The 25046-nt window shown below is 46.8% G+C and overlaps 1 protein-coding gene across 1 annotated transcript in view; it reads right to left on the reverse strand.

Moving 5' to 3' along the window:
* Positions 1-1609: 1609 nt before the first annotated feature.
* CBX5 (chromobox 5) overlaps positions 1610-25046 on the reverse strand; it is a 66101-nt gene continuing 42664 nt past the window's right edge. The window contains exons 2-5 of the mRNA XM_034793090.1: positions 22129-22307; positions 20801-20987; positions 15870-15967; positions 1610-5640 (exon numbers count right to left, since the gene is read on the reverse strand). Coding sequence (XP_034648981.1) covers positions 5490-5640; positions 15870-15967; positions 20801-20987; positions 22129-22265 — 573 coding nt within the window. The 5' untranslated portion in view covers positions 22266-22307 and the 3' untranslated portion in view covers positions 1610-5489. The remainder of the gene's footprint in view (positions 5641-15869; positions 15968-20800; positions 20988-22128; positions 22308-25046) is intronic.

A 25046-nucleotide genomic window follows, 5' to 3' on the forward strand; every position in this document is an offset into this window, starting at 1 on the left:
TACACCGCCTGAGGCTACAACCAACACAATCTATTACTCTGTCTAGAAGCCACTTGGAATGCTGAAGCAACTTAAGAACCATTTTGCATCTCCCATAGGGGCATAATTCAGGCTGGAAGGGAGAAGACATAAGAGCTACCCTCAAGACTGACTGCTGAAACAGAGCCCTGACGTACCAAGCCTGCTGAGCCATGTGGCTCTAATCTGATTCATATCAGGTTTTTTATCCAGAGCCAAGTTGCTGCTTCTATTAGAACATGCAGCGCAGCTAAAATGAGAGTCCAACCGGCTCACGGGGAGTATTTGCAACCAGCTCTGGTCACAACCAGTGTTCCCTCTAATTTTTCCCACACATGCGGAATGAATTTTGTTATGTGCACCAATATGGAGGTGATGTTGCACCATATTGGTGCATATAACAAAATTCGTGTGGTGGGGGTGGGGCTGAGGGCTTCGGAGTGTGGGAGGGAGCTCAGGGCTGGGGCTGAGTGTGAGGTCTTTGGCTGGGGCAAGAGATGAAGGGTTTGGGGTGCAGGAGGGGGCTGGGGCGAGGAGTGGGGGCTGGGTATGAGGAGTTTGGGGTGCAGGCTGCCTCTGGACTATGAAGGGAGAGAGAACTCCCCCAGCTCTCTCTCCCTGCAGCAGCACTTGGGCTTGGGGGGAGAGGCGCCTTTCCCCACCACAGCAGCTCCGGTGCTGGAGCCACGGGATAGGCACCTCTTTCCTGTCCGCAGCAGGTTGGGGGGGCTGGGTTGCGGCTAGGGGAGGGTTGGCTCTTCCCTGTCCGCGGCAGGTCCTGGGGGGCTAGGCTAGGGCACCTCTCCCCGGGCCACGACAGGTCCGTCCGCAATCCGGGCAGCCAGTGATGGTCTGCCGATTCGGGTTCCCCGTCCCACACCGGCGGCCCGGAGGAACGGCAGTGGCTGTGGGCTCCTCTCCGACTCTGATGGCTGCTGCCTGCCGGTGACGGAGGGCAGGGATGGAGAGAAAAATCCCGGGCCAGCCGGCTGACAAGGCCCCTACTAAGCGTGGGTCAGGCACCATTATAAACCCGGTACTATCCAGGCTGGGCCGGGGTGCCGCAGCAGGTCCAGGGCTGGGAGAGAGGCATCTCTCCCCACCACAGACCTGAGCATCTGCATGGCGCTTAATAGGCTGCTGCACAGCCATGCAGCTTAGGGTAGGTCTACACTACCCGGTAGTTCGGCGGCAAGCAAATCGAACTTCTGGGTTCGACTTATCGCATCTTGTCTGGACGAGATCAGTCGAACCCGGAAGTGCTCGCCGCCGACTGCGGTACTCCAGCTCTGCGAGAGGAGTACCGCGAAGTCGACGGGGGAGCCTGCCTGCCGCGTCTGGACCGAGGTAAGTTCGAACTAAGGTACTTCGAAATTCAGTTACGTTATTCACATAGATGAAGTTGCGTACCTTAGTTCGAATTGGGGGGTTAGTGTAGACCAGGCCTTAGAGGGAACTTAGATCACAAACACAATCAATGGTGGATTTCACTAAGATTCGCTTCCAGAAAGCAAAGAGTGATGGCCTGTGCGGGAGGAAGGGGCCTGTCTCCAGCTAACAGTGCCTGTCCTCTGCATGCTGAGATCAAGCTCTGTGTTCTATAGCATTTCACACTGGCTCAGAGATCGCCAGGAGGCTCATCCACTCCCACGCACTTATCCACTCCCATCTGCAGCAGACAGTGAGGCACAGAAGGAGCATTAAGCCATCTTAACTTGCAACTCCTGCAGTGGTTCTCAACCTTTCCAGACTACTGTACCCCTTCCAAAGGTCTGCTTTCAGCCCCAGGCGGCGGGACTCATGCTTTGGCTTCAGCATGTCTGTTTCGCAGCTCTCTTGCTTGCCACCCCCGTAATGCCAGCCCTGCACTTGCAATCCCCCATAACCCATCCTGTCACGCCCAGGCTTAGAAACACGGATCTAGGATATAGAGCCGTATAAACAAGTCATTGTCTGTATGAAATTTTAGTTCGTACTGACTTCGCTAATGCTTTTTATGTAGCCTGTTGTAAAACCAGGCAAATCTCGAGTTGACTTACCCCCTGGGAGACCTCTGCGTACCCCAGGGGTTCATGTACCCGATTGAGAAGCACTGCTGTAGAGCAGCTGCCTTGCTCCCTCTGAGTTTGGTGCAGAGGTCTGTAGGAGGCTGGAGGCTGTGGGGAGAGGAAGAGGAGAACAGAGTTGGCAAGAATCAAGACTCCAGCGAATCACGGGCAGGCTGGCTGACTGCCTTCAGAGAAAAGAAATCCATGAAGAGGCAGGGATAAAGCAACAGCAGCAAGTCTGCCTGCTGGAACGGCTGGAGAGGAAAGGGAAGAACAAGGAGCTTGTGATGCTGGGGAAATGGGGGCCAGAGAAGAAGCGGCAGCCACAGGTTGACATGCCAGCAGCCTTTTCTATACCTGAGCCAATACCTGAAATCAGCGCACCAAGTGGTACAGACTGCAGCCAGCTATGCTCTTGCATCCAGCCCTGTAAAAGCTTCCTTCAATATCCCCACCTCCCCCCACATTACAGGTGGGGAAGCCCTAAACTAATGCAGTTGGAAGGTAGCCAGCTGCTGCCATTACCTATTGTACCAACTACCAACTACAGCAATTCACGTACTAGCATCAACGTTTAATAACATGCTACAGCGCAATGAGCCCATGCAACCCAGCTCAGATCCAAAAAACAGATGCATCAGGCTTAGCCCTAAACCTACGCAAATCCTAACCAAGTCAGAATGACGGGGACTTCCCAAACTCCTCCCAAAGCTCCATCACCACATGCCCTGGCTCTGGGAGCTCGCTCTGACTAGCCCAAGGTCATTCAAACCAAATTAAAAAGTGTCATAACCCCATAAAAACACACTCAATCTCTGTGGATTGTGCTGGTGCCAGAGATACCTGTGCAAGCCCCCCAGTTATTGGCTGTAAGACCACAGGCGCTTAATAATGAGCAAAGTCAGCTACCGAGATGCCAGGAATGCTGCCAAGCAGAAGACTTCGAAGGGTCCCAGGGCCAGGAGCACTTCCCAGCGTATCTAAGAAGCGTGCAGCATTAGGCACATCAGCATTTCTACTCAGTGTGCTGGCAGCTGCAGCTTCGCTGGCCTGCTTGGCAGTGCAGCTCAGAAGGCAGATTTTCTTTTATTTCAGATCACTCTCAACACCAGCCAGGATGATGTAACTAGAAATACTGACCCTGCCAATGGGAACTTTCAAAAGTAATGATGTATTGAGTATGCCGCTTGAAGCAATGGCCATGCTAACCCTTTGCTGGCACACACCTCCAAAAGGCATGGGAGACGATAGCAGGTGCGTCAGTGAAGCGGGAATACCATGTAGTGATATGCGCTCAACTAGAAGTCATGTTAGAGAGACAGAGTGAAATCCGGGTCCCACGGAAGTCAATCAGAGCTCTGCCATTGATTTCTAGGGTGCCTGGATTTCTCCCACAGCATCTGAGCCGCTTGCAAGCAGAATTCATTCAACAGTGCGAACATTATACTAAGCGAGCTTGTGCTCAGAAGAGAGACAGACAAAGAGGCTGAGAACAAACTGCGTCACGTGCTCTAGAAAATCAGAACAAGCAAAACTCTGTGCCCACGGCACAGAACTAACCAGAGTCCAAGGGCCAGGAAGGGAGTCACCACTGATAAAACTCCCTCTGCACCCAGTCTGCAGATATCCCCCAATGCCATTCAAGATTTCCAAGCTCACTATAAAGGGAGAGAATAAGGGTAGCAAAGGGGTGGGAATGAGGGAAGATAAACAAGAACAGGACCAGGCCTTTGGATTGGGGAAAGTCAGGATGCAACAATGATATTTTCATTCCAGAGAATGAACCCACAACCCCTTTCCAATTCATCCACTTGCAGGTCTCCACTTTATGCAATAAGCCTTTTCAAGCCACAATGAAGGCCACAAAACCAACTAGCTCTCATTCTCGCAGGAGCTTTGCATGGGGAACGAGTCAACCCAGAAACCAGTGTCAATACCACAATACCGTAATTTTATTACTTCTAGTCATCAAGGAGGACTCTGTTTGCACCATTAGTAGGGGGGAGCCTAAGACATCCGTCAGTTTCTGCGGGCAAGGAGATCGCCACAGGCAAGAGAGCCCAAGTCCAGCTAAACTACACAGTACATAGGATCAGCATGAAGAGCGTACATGATGCTGGAAAGCAAAAGGGGGCAGTTCTCCACTCTGGCCTCACCATACTCAGGGAGGGAAAGGAAAAAGGAACCCTGAAAGCAGTGCCTAATGCTGTAGCAGCTCAGTTCTGCTCCATCTTACTCGGCTGCCAGCTCTCTTGGGCAACAGAGTGACTGTCCCAGATACCCATGCCTTGCAAAACGAGCACTCATCCCGGGAAATAGCAATGCCCTCTCTGCTCCACTGGCAGGTCCTAGAGCCTGGGGCATATGTTCCAGGGAGAAGTGCTGTGCACACCAGACCAGATCAGCTCTCCACGTTTCCAAGACAGAGCTCATGCGGGAGGGGAGGAGAGGCCCTCAAGCGGAAAGCCACTTTGGTAACACAATGCTTGTGGCCTTTGAAGCAACAGCCAATGACTGAAATGGATCAGGCGCCTTGGCACAAAGCAAGGCCACCTGATACACTCACACCTACGGAAATACACAGCCCAAATGAGAAACGAATGTATACATACATACTGCATAAGATCATACAGAAGCAGTGGCAGGCCTCCACCTGCACCTGACAGGGGATAAACAATCGCATTTAAAGTTAAGAAGGCTCTGCTTTCCCCACCTCCCACACATTAGACTCCTCCTAGAGAAAGGGGGCTCGCTCTGCGTCTGGGAACCAATACTAATGCAGGCTGGGCTTGCAAAGAGAACACAGCTCGCCTGGAAACCATCCTAGGCACGAGACAGACTGGAAGGCATCACAACCCAGGACAACGGATGTCCCTTGGGACGGAGTCCAGATGCACAGTCCCAACAGGACGTTACCAGTTATATAACAACACACAGGCCCAGCATAGCAAGGCCACATTGACCATCTCAGGATGTTGCCCTTTGTAGCACTAGCAGGAGGGACTTCCCAAATGCAGATAGCTCCTCTCACTTTCCCAGCCAACAGCCATTTGTGTACCTGGACAGGGGAACTCCAATTAGTTCTGTTTAGAAAGGGCATCGCTGCCACTCTTGGCATTTAAAGGGGCAAAAAGGGACCAAACCAAAGGGAACCAACAACTCTATAAACCCCTGGAGACTCTAAGAGGACGTGACAAGTCAAAACCGTTTTCTGGAGGGCGGGGGAGGAGGAGACAGGACACACAGCACATAAATCTTGTGGGTTTCACTAGAGATGAAGCTGAACATGAAGCAAACCATTTATGTTATGACTGAACCAATAACAAGGTTTCTCCTGGGAGCACAGTAATAAGCACATTTCAATGGATGTGGTCAGGTCGGGGGGATGTGTATGTACAGCTAAGGATGGCCCAGGATGGCGCTTTAGCTTTTCGCTGCTTCTCTCTCTTTGTTTTCCGTGTCCTCTGGATACGCGTGCCAGGTCAGTCTCTCCTCATAAAACGCTATCACAATCTGCGGGCATTTCACATTGGCTTCCTTTGCTAGGACCAGGTCTGCTTCATCTGTGTCTTTCCTGAAGATTCAAAGAGAGAGTCTTACTATCCTTGTTAGCTCTGAGCTCCCACTGGCCAGCTTTCAACATTACATTAGAACCTCAGAGCTACACACACCTCGGGAATGGAGGTAGTTCGTAACTCTGAAATGTTCATAATTCTCAACAAAACATTACGGTTGTTCTTTCAATAGTTGACAACTGAACATTAACTTAATACAGCTTTGAGACTTTATTATGCTGAAGAAAAATGCTGCTTTTAACTATCTTGATTTAAATGAAACCAGCACAAACAGTTTCCTTACCTTGTCAAACCTTTTTTTTTTTTTTTTTTAAATTCTCTCCTATTTTTTTTTGTTTTACACAGCACTGTACTGTGTTAGCTTTTATTTTCTGTCTCTGCTGCTCCCTGACTGTGTACTTCCAGTTCCAAAGGTGTTCGTAACTCTGAGGTGCTACTGTAACAGGACTATAAAACTCTGCTGTGAGCAACAGTGTGCACATGCATGCACACAGATACCTCCCTCCTTCACTGGATGTGTGTCTGTCTCTTTATGTCAGGGGTGGCCAATCCGTGTCTCCGGAGTTGCATGCGGCTCTTCAGAAGTTAATATGCGGCTCCTTGCATAGGTGCTAACTCTGGGGCTGGAGCTACAGGTACCAACTTTCCACTGCTCAAACCCAGGCCTTGCCCCCACTCCACCTCTTACCCCAAGGCCCCTGGCCCTTCCTGCACCCTCCCCTGAGCCTGCTGCACCCTTGCTCCTCCCCTGTCCATCCCAGAGACACGGGGAGGGAGGGGAAGGTGCTGATCGGCTGCCGGGTGGGAGGCGCTGGGAGGGGGGGGGGGGGGAGCTGATGAGGGGCTGCTGACGTATTACTGTGGCTCTTTGGCAATGTACATTGGTAAATTTGGGCTCCTTCTCAGGCTCAGGTTGGCCACCCCTGCTTTATGTCTATATATGGCCCTTCTCACCACAATCCCTGAGCACTTCCCAGCCATTAATGGGTGTGATCTCCACAGCTCCCTTGTGAGGAAGGGAAGCATCGTCCCTATTTCACAGATGGGAACCTGTGGGGCAGAGAGACTAAATGACTTGCCCAAGGACACAAAGGGAGTCTGTGGCTGCACCAGTAACTGAACCCAGGTCTCCTAAATTCTATCCACTAGATTATCCTTCTCACTCGGTGTGCAGTTTAGTTGTGGACAGTGCCTTGAAAGCACATAGCACTGTGAATGTAGCTCATAGAAACAACTTTAGTCAGATGTCAATGCTAGACCATTAAGCAGCTTCTGTTTCTATGGAATGCTTTCCACTCCCATAACCACTTTAGCATGTGACTAAACACGAAGCACCCCAACTACCATTGGTGTTAGTGAGTTACTGCATTCCTTAGGTACTTTCCACAGTCCTGCTCTGGCTTGGGGACCAATACAGCACCCTTTAAATTTCTAGCTTTTATGCAGCACATACAGTCGTCTTTGGGGTGGAACAGCCCAACACAACGATACCCGTATACGTAAGGAAGAAATTTCCTGTTAAACTGTATATTCACCATAAACGTAAAAGAAGAAGTTACTCACTTTGTGCAGTAACAATGATTCTTTGAGATGTGTGTCCCTACGGGTGCTCCACTGTGGGTGTGCTTGCGTCCCTGCACTGCTGATCAGAGAACTTTGGTAGCATTGTCTATTGGGCTCAGACATGCTGTTTCTCCTTGTGCTGTGCTATGAGGCGAGTCAGAGTGCGTGGGCTAACCCCCCTCAGTTCCTTCTCTACCGCGGTCATTGACAAGAACTCTGAAGTAGAGGGGAGGAGGGTGGGTTATGGAGCACCCCCAGGGGTATACATCTCAAAGAACTATCATTACTGCACAGGTGAGTAACTACTACTTCTTCTTCAAGTAGTGTCCCTATGGGTGTTCCACTGTAGGTGACTCCAAAGCAGTACCCTTTCTGGAGGGCTGGAACTTCAGAGTTGGGTCAGTTACAGATGACAGTACTATGGAGCTGAAGGTGGCATTAGAGGAGGAGTCCCCAGTTACCGCATAATGTTCTGCGAAAGTGTGGACTGACACCCATGTGACATTATCTGATTAGAGTATAATAATGCAAATCATTGTTGCTACCACTGTTATATAATTGCAACGAATCTTATACAAAGCGTAACGCATGGCCACAAAGGGTTAAACAGCTCACAGGCTAAATGATCCAGAGCCAACCTTTAGAGACATGTAGAGAAGTATGGAAATGGTAATTAGGGCCATTCCCTGGTAGATAGGCTAGAACTTTGAAATGCAAACCTATATTGTGTGACAAAGTTCCTCCTCTATCTTGGTGGGTCCTGTGCTTATTGGCAGATTTTCTTGAATCTCTGCGTCATCATGTGGGTTGGGGAACAGCCCAGAGACCTTCCCCTCTGGAAGAACCCATAGTCCAGGTCAATTGGGAGGTTTGGGGGGAACCCAGGCCCGCCCTCTACTCCGGGTTCCAGCCCAGGGCCCTGTGGACTGCAACTGTCTATAGTGCCTCCTGTAACAGCTGCATGACAGCTACAACGCCCTGGGCTACTTCCCCATGGCCTCCTCCAAACACCTTCCTTATTCTCACCACAGGACCTTCCTCCTGGTGTCTGATAACGCTTGTGCTCCTCAGTCCTCCAGCAGCACACCCTCTCACTCTCAGCTCCTTGCGCCTCTTGCTCCCAGCTCCTCACACTCGCACCACAAACTGAAGTGAGCTCCTTTTAAAACCCAGGTGCCCTGATTAGCCTGCCTTAATTGATTCTAGCAGCTTCTTAATTGGCTCCAGGTGTCCTAATTAGCCTGCCTGCCTTAACCGGTTCTAGCAGGTTCCTGATTACTCAAGTGCAGCCCCTGCTCTGGTCACTCAGGGAACAGAAAACTACTCATCCAGTGACCAGTATATTCGCCCTCTACCAGACTCCTGTACCCCACTGGTCTGGGTCTGTCACAATTGTTAGAAATTAGAGGTGATACTAATTGTATGTGTGTACTCATATCTTGTTAGATGTTAGCCATGTAAATAGTTCAAAGGGAAATATTAACATTTAAATGAACTGTAAACATAGTGATATCACTGTATTCTTCTCGGGGTGGAAAATGGGCAATTGCCTTATGATAATCCGTGTAGCTAATTACCAGTGATGCTTAGGAAATAGGTCTACTTCAAAGGCCCCATAATTGCCTATTGTTCGCCTAAGGACTCCGAGCTGTCAAAGAAGACCCGGAACCTGTATAAAAACCCTTTGGGTCCTGATCCTTTTTATCTCAGATGTGCTTGATGCTTTATGAAGGGGAAGTTTAAGCCATAAGGCTGGGCTCTCCAGCCCTAATCTGGATCATGCTGAATATGAACATTGGACTATAACCTATGGACTAATTCTGAAAGAACTCTTTGCAAATACAAAACTCACCATCTATACTATGAATCTGATCTCAGAACTGTACTCATGTCTGTATGTATATTGATCTTTTAACCAATACTCATTCTTTTCTTTTTTAACAAATTTTAGTTTAGTTATAAGAATTGGCTGTAAGCGTATATTTGGGTAGATCTGAAATATTCATTAACCCGGGAGGTAATGTGTCCGATCCTTTGGGATTGGTAGAACTTTTTTATATGATGAATAAGATTTTCAGTAATCCTCATCATATTTGACTTGGGTGTCTGGGTGCAGGCTTGAGGCTGGGTTGATTTAAGGGAAAGGACAGTTCCCTGTTCCGTAACTGGTGTTCTTCGAGATGTGTTGTTCAGGTATATTCCACAGTAGGTGTGCGTGCTCGCCACGTGCACCGGTGCTGGAAGTTTTTCCCTTAGCAGTACCCATACTGGGGGAGCCCCGCTGCGATCCCTGGAGTGGCGCCTCTATATCGCGCCAAAAAGGGGGCTGCGCACTCCCCCCATCCTCAGTTCCTTCTTGCCGCCAGTGAAGGTAGTCGGAACTTGTGCTCCAGCATTGCTGCAGCATCTTTCCTTAGTGGTACGATCTTCAACAGTTAGTAGTTTCTACAGTTAGTGGCCTGGTTCGGGGCATGCCCCGAGCCCCAGGTTTGAAGTCGTGTAACTCCTGTCGCAATTCCATGCCCAGAAGTGATCCATACTCCGAGTGTCTTCGCTGTCTGGGCGAGGCTCACATAAGTGAGCGCTGTAAAATCTGTAAGTCCTTCAAGCCCTGGACTAAGTGCGAATGTGAGATCCGACTCCGGGCCCTGCTTATGGAACCGGCACCAGCACAGGCGCGCCAACCCGATCCGGTGCCGGGCGCAGTCCCATCCATCAGTCAGCACCGCTCCCCTGCCAAAAAACAGGGCAAGACCCAGTGGTGCCGAGACAAGGACAGGGGTGAGGCCGGACCCGAGTGGGGCAGCCTACGATCCCCCTCGGGACCCAGACCTCAGACTCGTGTGGTGCAGAGTAGTCCGACCCCGTCCACTCGCGCCTCCCCGACGATGAGGATTCCGTCGACGCCAGAAGCAGCTCAGGCAGCGCATGACATCCTCTTCATGCCGGTACTGAGCGGGCCACCTGAGTTGGGGCCCCGGTCCCGAGGGAAGCCGCCATTGGGCGCCCACCAGCCCTCACTGGCCAGGTCGGAGGTTGAGGTCCCTGCTCGATCCGTGGGGCCTTCCCGTAGCCCGCGACAGACCTCCACTCCGTTGTCGGGGTCGCCTGGGAGTGAGTCGCCAATGTCTTCCTCGGCCTACAGGGGCCGGGACAGAAAGCATTGACGCTCCTCATCCAGCTGCAGTGATAGCAGGTGTCGACGCCATCGGCACCGCCGATCATACCACTGTGTTGTTGGCTTCTGGGTAACCAGTGAGGTATTATAGAAGCTGTTTTGTGCTGGCTTGGTAAATCTAAGTATTGGAATATTCACCAGCTTTGGGGATTACCTGCCCCTTTCTTTGCAGTTCACCTTAATTGAGTAACTTCAGCATGGCTCCCCAGGACTCCGGTCACAGCCCATGTCACACCTCTACAGAGCTCTGAGATAAGAACATTCTTGAAAAAGGCAACAGATGAGGAGATTGACCTTGTGGAGTGTGTACAAATAGTATCTGGCGGGGTCATACTGCGAACTTGGTAACATTGTCTGATGCAGTTTGAGACCCACTTGGAGAGTCTTTGGGCTGATACTGGTGAGCTCTTGCATCTGTCTGCAATGGAAAGGAAAAGCCTGGGGAACTTTCTGAAAGCTTTCATCCTGCCCAGGTAGAAGGCTAGGGCTCTCCTGCCATTTGGAGTGTGTAATTTAGCCTCCCCGTTGTCTTGGTGAGGCTTGGGATAGAAGGTTGAAAGATGAAAAAATTGGTTCATGCAAAACGGGGAGGTTACCTTAGGAATGAATTTTGGATGCAGCCTAAGCGTAACCTTGTCCTGAAAGAATACTATGAAGGGGGGAAGTGCCATCAGAGTCACTATTTCTCCTATTCTCCTGGCCGAGGTAATTGCTATCAAGAAAGCCGTTGTCACTGACAGGTACGTAAGCGAACAGGTGGCCATGGGTTCGAAGGGAGGCCTAGTCAGCCCTTTTATTAAGTCCCATGTGGGAGTAGGAAGTTGAGGTTGTGGAAGAGGTTTATTATACCCTTGAGGATCCTTTGGTGGTTGGGTGTGACAGCACTGAGTACCCCTCTACTGGATGGTGGAAGGCTCTTATCGCTGCTAGGTGAACTCAGAGAGAACTCAGAGACAGCCCCGATCTTTTTAGGGCCAGAACATAGTCTAAGATGTGTGGAATAGTCGCAGATGTTGGTATACTTCACAACAAATCTCCCCAAATCCGAAACCTGGACCATTTTTGGAGTTAAGTACCTCATGTTTGGGACTTTCTACTGTGTAATAATACCTCTTGCACATCATTCAAACAGGAGCTTTCTCGGTGTTTGAACCAAGGAGCCATGCCTTGAGGCGGAGAACGCCCAAGCTGGGATGTAAATCCTGGAAGAGGAGATATGGAGTGACTGGGAAAGGGATCAGCAGGCATGTGTCACACTGTGACAGGTAAGGGAACCAGGTGTGTCTCGGCCAAGTAGGAGTGATCAGAATGACATGTGCTCTGTCTCTTTTTATTTAAAGCAGAACCTTCAAAAAGGAGGAAAGGCATAAAGAAGGTCCCCATTCCAGAGGAGGAGGAGTGCATCACCTAGGGAATGTTGTCCTATCCCTGCTCTGGAGCAGTAACATGGACATTTCTTGTACAGATAAATGGCAAACAAGTCAGTGTCCCCACCGACCGAATAGATCGTGAAGTACTACTGGATCTAGCTTTCACTTGTGGTCATGTGGGTGTCACATTACACCCATATTCTTCATAGAAATATTTGTTGTGATATGAATATAGCAGAATTAAGATATGTTTTATGTAAGATGGGTTATGTGAGGCATCACTGAAAAGGTTATGATCTACTGAATGTGTTTTTCCAATTTGTATGCATGTATCATTTCTGTATCTGAAGTTAGGAATATTGACTATGTAACAATTACAACTGTGTGTGTATGTGGGGGAATGTCCACCAGATAGTAAGCAATCAGCCTGAATGAGCCATTTAAGGACAATAGATCTTTGAAGATACTAATCTCCCACCTTCCTGAGGAGCTTCCTGGAGTGTTGCTTTGACATTGCAGGGTCATCTGATAATGTAACCTGGTATGGACACTGCTGGTATTTTTCCAGTGGAAACAAAAGATTCCTGCTTTATGTAAATTCTATTTAAGACTGGGAAGTACGGCAATCAGGACTCTTCTCCATTGCCTCCCTGTCCAAGAAGGAAGATTGCTAAAAACACCTGAAGGGAAAGGTAAGGGCTGAGTCCAGGCTGAGACAGGGGTCCAGTCTGTAAAGAGAAATAACTGGAACTCTAAGCTACAGGAACTCTACAACCTGCCTAAAACAATATTTAGGGTGAAAATTACATTTTGTAACCTGTTTCTTGAGTGTATTAAGCTTAGTTTGCATGTTTTGTTTTATTTGCTCAGTAATCTGCTTTGTTCGGTTTTCTATCCTTTATAATCACTTAACATTTATCTTTTCTAGTTAATAAAATTATTTCTTGTTTATTTCAAAACCCAGTTTGTGCAATTCATATCTGGGGAGGAGAGGGAGGAAAAAAAAGCTGTGCATCTCTCTCTCTCCACATTGAGGGAAGAGGGCACATTTTTATGGGCTTGCGCTGTGCAGATCTTTCTATACAGCACAGGACAATATTATTTTGTGTTTATACCCCAAAGAAGGTGTGCACGTGAGTGCTGGCCATTCTCCTAGCTAAGTCCCTTGGTGCCGCTGACTCAGTGCCCATGCCCATTGGGTCCATAGGCTTGCCAATGGTACCTGCCACTGAGGTCTTCCATGAGCCATGGGTATCGGACTGAAAAGGTCTCAGTGCCAGCGGTACTGAGGATACTGAGTTTGCCAGAGAACGTTTACAGCTATCTCGGTGCCCACTGTGGGGACTTCTCACTCTCTTTTTTGATGATTTGTGAGAAGGGTCAGCAGTTTGTTTCTTTGACCTACAGTCTAAGTGTTAAGGGCTGTGGGGAAGACTCACATCTGCCAGGTGACTTGTGGTGCAGGTCTGGAGAGGGTTGGAGAGCTGCCTCCTTGAAGATAACCTGCCTGAGCTCTCTATACTTAGAAGACCAGAGCCTGAGTTGCTGGCAAAGACCACACTTTTGTTGGATGTGGCCTTCCACGAGGCAGCGAATGCATTGGGAGTGCTTGTCTGCGATAGGGACTGCCTCTTTGCAAGAGAGGCGCTTCTTGAAGCCCGGTGAGCTGGGTACACCCCGTTGGGGGAAGGGTCCCCCAATGAGGGGGAGGGGAGGAAGCAGGAAAAGAAAGTAAAGGGTTTTTTTTTATTATTTTATTTTTAAAAGGTGAAAAATAAGAAAAGAGAAAAAACTACAACTAGAACTACAACTAAGAACTAGGAGACTAACTAACTATAGAAATACAAATAGAAGTAATGGTCTTAATGGACTGCGAATAGCTCCGTCTCTAGCTGGGGCAGTTGAGGGGAGTTAGCCCACGCAGCACAAGGAGAGACAGTTCATGTGCGGGCCTAACAGACACTGCTACTGAAGTTCTCCAATCTGCAGCCCAGTGAAGCACCTGTAGGGACACTACTCAAAGTAGTGCTGAATAGTGTGAGCAACAGCTGCCCCAGCCCCACCATCAAGTAAAACTGCCAGATAAACTCAATTAATGTACTGGATTATAGGAAATTTCATTTCCTGCTCCCCACAATCACCTCCCACCCCAATCAGTGTAATGTTGTCCACTTTGGTCATGTTAAGAACAACATTAGTTTAGTATCCACCCCTCACCAGGGAGCTATCTGCCTCTCCCATCTACCAACATTTTGCCATCTTCATCTCGTGAGATCACTTGCAGTTTCCACCTCTGTTCCATAAACATAGTCCATTTATATAGGATACTTCTTTGCACAACTTCTTCCTTGAGTATCACCATTCCTACACTGGGTATAATCAGGGCCGCCCAGAGGGGGGGGGCAAGTGGGGCAATTTGCCCCAGGCCCCCCAGAGGCCCCCACGAGAATATAGTATTCTATAGTATTGCAACTTTTTTTTTTATGGAAGGGGCCCCCAAAATTGCTTTGCCCCAGGCCCCCTGAATCCTGTGGGCAGCCCAGGGTGTAATCTATGCTGTGCAACTGAGGTGGCAGGATGAGATCTGTCAATCACCATGTCAGGGGCTGGCTCTACCTTAAGGAACACAACCCAGCGAGAAGGCATCCAAACCTGAAAGCCCACTTCATTATTAACTTCCCCAATTAAATCCATCTGCAGAACACAGCAGTGTAACTCTTCTACTGATCTGACCCAAAATGTAGAAGAGTAAAGGTGAATTAGGACAAGCCTGAACAGTCAAACAGAACTCATCAGATATTATCCTGGCTCAAACCCCCAATGCAGGAATGGCAGCAGCAAAACCTCCTGGCTGAGCTCAGAGTGAATGTTTTAGAGGCAAAACTTTTGCTTTCCATTTGTTAAGACAATATCCCAGGACCAGAGGCCTCTGCACATGTTGTCTTCACTTCTCGTTTGCAGCATCTGGCAAAAGCCTGACAAGATGACCAAGTTGCTGCCTTACACATTTCTTCATACAGCATGTGACTTTTCAGCCTACAATGTAGAAGTGTGCTCACTCTTAATAAGCTTTGATCGTCACATTCCTTTAATACAACATCCTTAGTCACCTGGTAATATATGCGTAAGGCACTTTTTCACCTTTAACTGGTGAGTACAGAACAAAGAGAACTGTTGGGTTTCTATATGCACAACAGCTTACCCAAAGATCGGCTCAATTAACAGCTGTAAGAACAACACCCAGTGCACGTCACTTTGTCCTTCCAATGCTTAGATTTGGTGCACAGTGAGGGCAGAGGACCCTGAAACCTGTGGAACACGCTTTTGGTATGAAAGCTGAGCATAGCCACGGAGTCACTGTGGGAAGTACAAGACTCTGCCTGCTGATGAGAGGGAACTGAGGGAATCTGTTTCTGTCCTGCTGGGTTTCAGGGAAGCCAAAGCAGAGCCAGGGCTCACTCTGTGCTGGACTCTGGGCCAATGAGGGCATGTGCCACGAGCCAGGGAACTACTTACGGCAGGGCTGGGAACTGGAGCAGGCAAGCGAAACAAAGCTGCAGCCTTCTCCTGCCTAGCAAAGCTGCAGGATTGCTGCGCATGAAGCTCCCAGCTCTTTGTCTTTGCAGAGGGTGGGGGAGGGGCCACTGGCTTTCTGCTGCGGGGGGGCCCAGTAAGATGCCAACCCAGCTGAGAAAAGCAAAGGAACCAACAGAGCCAAATGGGAATCTCTTTCAAAGGATTTCCTGTGTGCTGTCACTTGGGGGGGAGGAGAGGGGGAGCAGAGCTGGAAACTGCGTAGTTGCTGGTTCCAGCAGGCAGCTTGAACTCTGTTGTGTTCTGGGACAGAGGAGCAAGCCCCAGAACCAGTGAACACCAGGTCAGTGGCACAGCAGAGGTAAAACCTAAGACAGGAGGGGCAAGCCTGAATGAGGGAGAATGAAGCCACACAAAAGAAAGTGGAGCTGCCTAGCTGCCCTAGTCCTGTTTACTACAGTGGCTCACTTGGGACCATTCCTTCCCTGGGTGTGTTAGAAGAGAGCACAGATCAGAAAACCACCCAAGCTACTAATCTGAAAAGGGGGAGGGGGGGAAGAGGGGGATGACACCCCAGACTTACCATTTCATTAAGAACATTAAATCTCCACAGGAGTCTGTGGCACCGATGATCTTTTCTGGCTCTAATCCTCTTTCAAAGCCCCTGGCAATATCGTTGCTCTGGCAAGGATAGAATGGGATGAAAAAAAAAATTATAACGATTTATATTATCTTTGGCCATTTCTTTACATCCTGACAATTTAGAACGAAGCAGGCTTAAAAGGGCATCGGCAACCCTCTGACATGTAGAAATATGGTGGGGTTATAAACAGATGGCTAGACTCCTTAACTTCTCCATGTGGTTATTTGGAATCTACAATTCATGAGTCAATAGAATCAATAATAATGAACATGGAGAGAGGGGAAAACAAGGAAATCCATAAAGACAAGCCACTACTTTAGTGAAGTCAGTTTAAATTTACAGCTGGTGAGAAGTCCTGGATTGATAACAGACATCCGCAAAGATCAAAGTCTGCTCTCCCCAGAAGAGGTATAGTTCTGGCTGCAGTGATGCTAGCTTCTCGAGCCTACCACCAACTCCAAAGGAAGAGGAGAGTCTGAGTCTGCCATGAGGTCTCTGGGCTGAGGCTGCCAACAATGGGACAATTGGTGCATTTTTACTGACAGTTTGAGATGGGGCTTGTGAGCGCGGGAGAGAGGCAGGGGTGACGCAGCTCCTTGCACATACCATCTGATGGCTGTTAGGTGGCCTGACAGCTTTCAGTCACCACAGGCCATAATGCCTGGGGCAAGGTTTCTCTATTTCATTGCAGCAGCACACGGTATTCTCAGATACGCATGTTTGCTGCTTGCCATGCTGTACAACAGATGCTGCTATGCAGATCAAGAGGCAAACAAAGAGACAGTCACCTTGGCTTTGGATGCACTAAAAACATTTGTCAAATGAAAAAACGTTCAGAGGGTAATGAGAGAATACAGACCCAAGCGAAAACTGGCTACTTCACTAGTGACTGGGAGACTCGCTGGGAATGCACCAATTTCATGAATCAGTAAACCAATAAAATACAAAAAAAAATCTAAGCTACTGCATCACAATTTGCACTGCAATTTGGAGACAACAGGTGTTTAGTTTTTATATTAGAGATAGGTCTAAACCAGGGATCGGCAGCCTCTGGCACACAGCCCGCCAGGGTAAGCACCCTGGCGGGCCGGGCCGGTTTGTTTACCTGCCACGTCCGCAGTTTCGGCCGATCCAGGCCAATGGGGGTGGCGGGAAGTGGCGGCCACCACATCCCTCAGCCCGTGCCAAAGGTTGCTGATCCCTGGTCTATACCAAAAGTACAGACCTAAACACTATGCAACTTTACAAGAGTTTGGGTCTGGATGAGAACTTTGTGGCTTGAACTCATCACTATCTTCAGCTGCAATACTACAGTGTTGGGGCTAATCAGCACCCAAACAACTGCCTTTGAGAACAATGGCGGCTGGACACTTTTGAAAGTCTTTCCACTTCATTTAGCTGCCTAAAGAGGAGCTGAACACATTCAAAAATATATGTTTGACCCCACTCAGCAGTGCTCAGTGCTTTCTAAAAATCTATCCCTAAACATTCTCGGGCATATTTGGTTAAAACAGGGAAGTCTTATCAGTGACAGCTCAGCTACTAGATCGAGCTGAGATGTGGAGGGAAGAAGAGCATTTTGGGGGTAAACAAAGATGTGTACCTCTAGGATGTTTTACTGCAGGTGCCACACAAGAGATCACATGGTCTGAGGGGCACAGCTTAAAAACAAATCATATTTCTGTTTGAAATAGTGGCCCTATTATTATTACATACAATAACGGATTACCATCGCTGAAAGATTAGAGGGGGAAAAGATTCCCAAGAGTATATTTTGTGCATTTCACAACACTTTGTGTATCATCAGTTACACCTACAATTACCCAGCTTTCCCTTTTGTCTTTTACACAAGAAAGGAGAGGAAAAACATTTTTTAGAAAGTGTGAATAAACCAAAGAAATGGGCAGGGGACTTGGGGACAGATGCATTATCTCAAACTACTTTCCATTCTTTTTTTAAATTATATAGATTTCAAAACAATGTCCTTTGTAACAACGATTAAGAAATATCTGCTATTCCTTTTTTGCCCCCAGAAGATATATGCAAGTCTCCAGCCTTTTAATGCTCGATCATGGACTATCAAGGCTGATGTAACACAGCAGGGGAGACTCCAGTTTCAGATACATGGCAATTGCCATGAAAAGTACTGGTGGGTGCAAATCTGGCATGGATTTTTAAGACCCATTCCAGTATGTGCTGATATTTGCATCATCTCTATGGGAAACTTTGCCACGCTAGAACATTGGAATCAGAAGACAAGATGCTTCAGCTAAGCTGCAGAAATCAAACTGCTCATTTTACTGGTGGAAAGCTTTAGTTCCAAACTTTAAATAGGATACATAATGGGTTATAAAACTGTAATCCCTACACACAAAGAGTAATCTTCTGGATATGAAATATATGACCTTATTACCCCTTATGATTTCATTACCAGCAGACAGTAGCAATGCGGGTTTGACTCTCCAATGACTTAGCCATAACTTTGTACAGACACAGCTGTAAAGGGCAGGGCATTTTTTCAAATAAGGTTGTAAAAAAAGCAACGAGAAGACAGATCTGCAGGAGATTTTCTTCAGGAAAGGAAAATCTGGGACATAAAATGTTGCTCAATGGTTCCTCATTTATATAACATTCCATATATTAGTCTCTTCCACAAAGATGGGCTTTAATAACCCATCTTCTCATGCTTTGTGCATTGGACAGTGAATTCTGCACATCTGGGAAACTTATTTTATTTTTTTAAAGGGAGTCAACATTTTTATTTTATACTTCAACCAACAAGGCCCCCTTGCCCTCATCATAATTGAGTATCAAGGTGCTTGCAGTGCCAGTAATTTAACCAACAGGCATCATTACCTCCAGCATCCTGTCTGGATTTCCTACATTTTCAAAGCCATGTCTGGGGATTTACTTTCAATGCCCCATTGGCTTTTAATGGTGGTTAAAAGTCTGTGCAGTGCTTTGAAACACAGAGCTCCTGTTTTAAGAGAAAGCACCATGTTTCTCCAGCTCTGTTGTATTCCTTGATTTCCTTTCCTCTCTTGACCATGAAAGGTCCACCCCACCACCTCTGCAATCTGGTTAAGTAGGGCTACATGATACTCTCTCTATAGCTGCTTGACCTTCCCCAGTTTCCCTGGGCATTACTGTCCATCAGCCTATACTGTAGTTCTGGCCTCCAGAGTTTGAAAATTAAATGGCTGGGTTTCTTTAAATATTTGCTAACAGATTAAAAAGGCCTGTCAGTCTTTTGTAATCGTCACAGCTATGAATAGCGCTTTGCCTCAACAAGACTAAGCCCATGACCTCCATAAAACTTACTTTGGTTTCCCAGGTCTACTTTAAAGGTATAAAGTTTGGGAGTGATATCTGGCCACATTGAAATCAATGGGAGTTTTGCCACTGATTGCAAGGAAGCCAGGATTTCACCTCTGACCTTTGAAGCCCTTACTAGCTAGACTCATCTTGGAAAATGTATTTCTCTCAGTGACGTATCATGGCAGTTATTGGCTGGTACAGATGACAGAGTCCATGGCCAAACGCTCAGGAGCCAGAGCTGTCACAGTGGAGATCTGTACAACACCCAGCTGTGTGTATCAGGAGGAGACAATGTCTTGCCAACTGCACAAAGAGATGCATCTTTCAGGAGTTGCTGCAACAACTCTCAAAAGAGAAGAGCAGAAGAGCCCAGCAGCATTCCAGTGGGAGACAGCAATCAATAACGAAAGCAAGGGAAGGGCAGAGAAGATGGGTCCTACTTTGCACAGAAGTTGCTGGGAATCCTAACTATGCCAGACCTTTTAGATATTCAAATTTATTTGGACTCAAGATAGTTAATGTAGCCTCTTAGGGCTTGTCTACATTACCCGCTGGATCGACGGGCAGCGATCGATGCAGCGGGGGTCAAATTATCGCGTCTAGTCTAGATGCGATAAATTGACCGCTAAGCGCTCTCCTGTTGACTCCGGTACTCCACCAGGGCGAGAGGCGCAGGCGGAGTTGATGGGAGAGCATTAGCCGTCGGGGGACTTACTGCAGTGAAGACACCGCAGTAAGTAGATCTAAGTACGTCGACTTCAGCTATGTTATTCACGTAGCTGAAGTTGCGTAACTTAGATCGATCCCCCCCACAGTGTAGATCAGGCCATAGTAACTGCACATAGTACAATAAATAAATACAAATTTTAAATTGACACTACAACAAACAGATAGAAATGTAAAAAAACCCCAAGATTAACTTTTCCCTAAAATCTGCTCCTAGATATGGCAGTGAATGAATGCTTGAGAAACATTTATGAGCAGCAAGAGCAGGCATTTTACTGATGCATCTTCTCTAGAGCCCCAAATAATTGCTGCAGACTGGGACATACAGGAAAGCCTCTTGCTTTAGGCACGTATTGTTTTAAGGCAAGTTCTACTTTAAAACACTTCGTTTATGTCAAGCTTAAATCAGCATTTAAAGTCTCTTTCTTCAGTCAAACAATAAACTGTATTTCTTGTGTCCTAGCTTACTGCAGTTTCCTCCTTGTTTGTTTATTAATTTTTATTATATTTAAGAACCTAATTATTTTTAGTGATTCCATTTTTTGGAGTCAGAGGCAGCATTTAGTTCATCCTATTCTAGTGCAGCTTTCCTGAAAGCGGTACAAAGCTGGCAGACTGAAGCACAGCCAAACTGAGGTGTTGCTCTATGCCAGTTTGCCTAACAGAATACACCCTCTTGACTCTTTCGTTTTTAAAATTCTCTCATGTAATTTTTAGGAGGTTGCAGGTAGGAGATGGTTTCCACCAGCACAGATCAATATAGTCTGTGCAGAACAGAGCTAGAAGCTTGTGGCACAATGGGGTGAAGGAAAATCCTGCAAGCTCACCTCCCTCTTCTTTTTGGTTTTGATGTCCTCGGCGCTGTTGGAGAGGCTGGATTTCCTCTTTGTGCTTTCGGATTTCTCTCTTGATTTATTGTTCTCACCCTCCTTCATTTTTTTATATTTTTTCATAAACTCAGAAATCAGCTCGGGGCAGTCCAGATTCTTCTCGGGTTCCCAAGTGTTGTGTTCCCTGCCATGGAAAAGATGGGCAACAACAATTAAAACAGAGGTGGAGAAGTTTTAATGTTGCCATCCAAAGATCATAGACATTGACCTACTCTAAGGCAAAGAAAGTTAGTTGTTAGCAAAGGTTTTAAGCTGGGTTCCCCATTTCCTTTGGGAGCCCAGACATCTGCAGTATCAATACTTTAGACATCCTTGCACTTCATGAACACAGATTGCCATGTTGCTAAGTGACTCATAAGGTGAAGGTTTCAAAATGAAGCATAATCTCAGACTAACAGGAGACAGAGAATGCATTTGATTATTCTAGAATCACCTGGAAGTCTGCAGCGGTAATGGAGGTCATTATCTTGAGTGAAGACATATGGATAAACCAGGTTTGACTAAACAAGGTTCTACCAGATTTTCTTTGCAAATACATACTTCCCAATCCCTCCCCCCAGGACTTTCCTTTCTGATCATCTGTGTTAAATGTCCCCCCCCCCCCCCACAAAGCAGTGTGCATCCATTTAAACATCCCATGCCAAGATATAAACCTTGCACATTTTCAGTCATGGCTGTGCTTCATGGTTGACTACTAGATTCCCCAAGGATCTGGCCAAAAGCCATGACAAACACAGAGGACACACAACCTGCAAAAAGTTTCCCCATTGGGGCAGATTAAGAGGAAGTTAAGGGGGAGATTTTTTTTTAAAAGGCACTTGAAGTATCCCTCTTCTAAACAGCCATTTACCCAAGCTGCAGTTAATAGCATCTCCACAATAAGTCTAGACAATAACTGCTCAGGTGCACCTTCACCCGCGAATCAGTCACTGATGCTCAAGTGAGGAGGAAGACTATAGACGAGAGTGCTGGTGAACAACTCAAGTGGAACTACCAACTCCATGAAGTGAGAGAGGGAACGCAGACGCCAAAGGGAAAGTAACTTTTGCCAGTGTTTCACAACCCACTTATGATCCCAGGCCCTCTCCTCGTGACCCACTAATTTAAATGGATGCACGCCACTCTTATCTGGAGTGAAGAAGGCAAGCTCCACCCATGAAGGTGTTTAGGAAAGCTTGAATGAGGGCAGCGAAGGTCAAATTTGAAGCACTGCCTGGAGCGCTGCTAAAGAAGATAGCCCAAGTCAGAAGGAAAGTTGGACTTACTCAGAGAATCCTTTCCACTTGAGAAGATACTCCACTTGACCCTTCACAACACGCCTGTCTAGCACCTTCTCCACAACATACTCCTCCTCATCTTCAGAGGACGAACTATCTGCTGTCCTCTTGGTTTTCTTTCCCATAGCGCAGGAAGTTCCACCTAATGCACCAAGGCCACCCAATTCCTGCAAATCGGAAGTGAAATGTTGTTAATTGTTGGCACTGATGCAGGCTTCAGCACTGCTCCCAGCCAAGGTATTGCCCACCCATTTGGGACCCTCTAAGGTTTCTCCAACTCTTGTCACTAAAGTGCCGATCCTGCAGAGAGATCCATGGGCAGAGCTCACTGCAGGATCAGGGCTTAAAAGGCCACTATAAACAGAAGGAGAAGAATGAGCGTGAACAAGACTATAGGCCTGTCATTTAAGGACTTGACAAAGTGACTTTGTCCAGAATTGCAAGATTCTTGAAGCGAGTTGGTATTTCCAGTTGAGCTGTTGATCACAGCTAAACTGATCCACTTTAATCTGCGGAAGACCTGTCTACCCTGGGCTGGATGCAGAGTTCAGTAAATAAATATATTCTGTGGATTTGCACAGCAGGAATGCCCCCATCTAGAACTACAAGTACAACCACATCTGGGGACCCAGTTACAACAATGGGGCCTACCTATGCGAGGGACATTTTTATAGAAATTCTGAACACCAGTCCAGCACCACAAGGGTTAGCAATGTTGGAAGCCACAGCACGGATGAGAAAGCGTTATCATATGGTGTTAAATGCCAGTGGTCTGTCTACATTAGGGCTTCCAGCAGCAGTGGAGCTGAATGTTCGCAATGGTGGGATTTTTTTTTTTTTTTTAAACAGTTTCCTCCACGTAGAGAGGGCTTGACTGTTCTTGAACCAATGCTACAACCATTGCCTTTACAGATACCAATGGATATAATCGCCTTATCCTCCTCGGAAGGCAAATATTATCCCTGTTTTGCAGAGGAGAGAAAACGAGGCTCAGAGAGTTTGAAATCATGACTATGTTAAAAGACTAGACCACGTCAACCTATATTGAAAGATCCAGATGCGATTTAACTAGGTTGCAACCTCATGTAAAGGAAACAATTGGACTGGGGTAACACAGACAGGACCTTAAACTGTGAGCCTCAGTTTCTCCTCCCTGCAAACCAGGGATAATACTTAGCTATCTCCCAAGTGAAGTTAAATTAATCAGTATTTGAGATCTTTAAATGAAAACTGCTATGCAAGTATTATTAAAAGAGCTGAACAGAGATCATTACTTTCCAAAACATACGTGGGTCAGAAACAAGGAAAAGTTCAGCCCCAAACTAGAATTCAAGTGATTGAGAAATAAAAACGGGCTCTTTCAATCTTGACTATCACTTTACTACTGTGACACTATTGAGCTGTAGCCATTAAAGACAGGTATTCATGGGACAATAGTTAAAGTTCTGTCAATGTTAGATATAAAATGGCATTTTTCCAGGAATTTATAACTTGGCAATTAAAACCATTCCAGACTGAAACATGGGGTTATGAGGTTTCGGTCCCAGAGTGAAGTTTTAGACAAAAATTAATAAAGGCAGAGGAATCAATTACACCATTTGAGGTACAAAAGTGAAAAAAGTTGTTAGAGCAGATTTGTGCTCCTATAACTTACTCTGCTTCCAGTTTAACAAGTCTAACAAATTATTAGTGCATAAACCTTGTGTGGTCCAACTGCATTGGGTATTAAGTTTTATTTTATTTTTAAATTACAGATCCCCTGTAATATAAAAGTCCGCCATTGTACATATACAGAACAGTCATTGCTGCACGTGGGATAACTAATTAGAAAAAGGGTCCCAGTTTAAAATGTTGACTTTTCAACAGTATTTCTTTGTTCACAGGCTTACCAAACTGGGAACCTTTCCAAGCTCTGAGATAAATACATATTTTTATAACCTCAGTTGTTGTTTCTTTAAAAGAGGAATTCAACAACCTACCCTCACGCCCCCGAACAGGCAGCGTGTGATTTAGACAGAAACCAGGAAATTCCAAGTTAAAGCAGACTCCCAGTTCTTAACTTGGAATTTCCTGGCTTGTGTCAGTTTAGGCCACACAGCTAATGTTCATTAAACAGTTGTGCATTTAGTCCTATGAAGCACTAGTATACCGTACTTCTGGCTCAGGAGTGGATGTATAGGCTGCCTGAGGGCAGAAAAAGCAAATGGACAGAGCCTGAAACAAGCCAATCACCAACAGACCCAATTTAATTGCACTATTTCACTGGGAGCATGAACAGGAATCCTAACCTGGTTGCTGCATCAACAGAATTGCTAACTACACATGCAAAATCTTTTATTGATGGTGAGGCTGATCCACAATGAACCTAATTTTCTTCTCAGATCTCAACAGGAGTTCGCTGAGCCTTTTTACTTGTAAAACTGAGCATATCAGTTCATGTGCCAGACACACACAAAAAGACCCATTTCTACACAGTCTATTTTCAAAGTAGAATAACACGTTAAAAGCATTTTTAATGGTGTTATGCCCCATTCACACAGCTCACTGTACATGTTTTAACACACTAAGGGCTTTTCTACACTTAAAAATGTTACGGCGGCACAGCTGCAGTATAAGTAATCCACCTCCCTGAGAGGTGGTTGCTAGATTGATGTAAGAACTCTTCGGTCGACCTAACCATATCTACAAAAGGACTTAGGTTGTCTTAACAACGCCACTGATGTAGTTAAACCAACCTAATTTTCTAGTGTAGACCAGGCCTAATTCTATACACAAGGAAGTTCTAACACAAAGACGGAGTCTCGGAATAACTACTTTCACATGCCAAAGTCTGGCCTTTCCTGGAGAGAAGGGGGTGGGGGGGAAAAAAAAAGATACTTAGGGCTTGTCTACACTTGAAATGCTAC

The sequence above is a fragment of the Trachemys scripta genome, chromosome 16 (genome assembly GCF_013100865.1).
Source record: "Trachemys scripta elegans isolate TJP31775 chromosome 16, CAS_Tse_1.0, whole genome shotgun sequence".
Taxonomy (NCBI): domain Eukaryota; kingdom Metazoa; phylum Chordata; order Testudines; family Emydidae; genus Trachemys; species Trachemys scripta.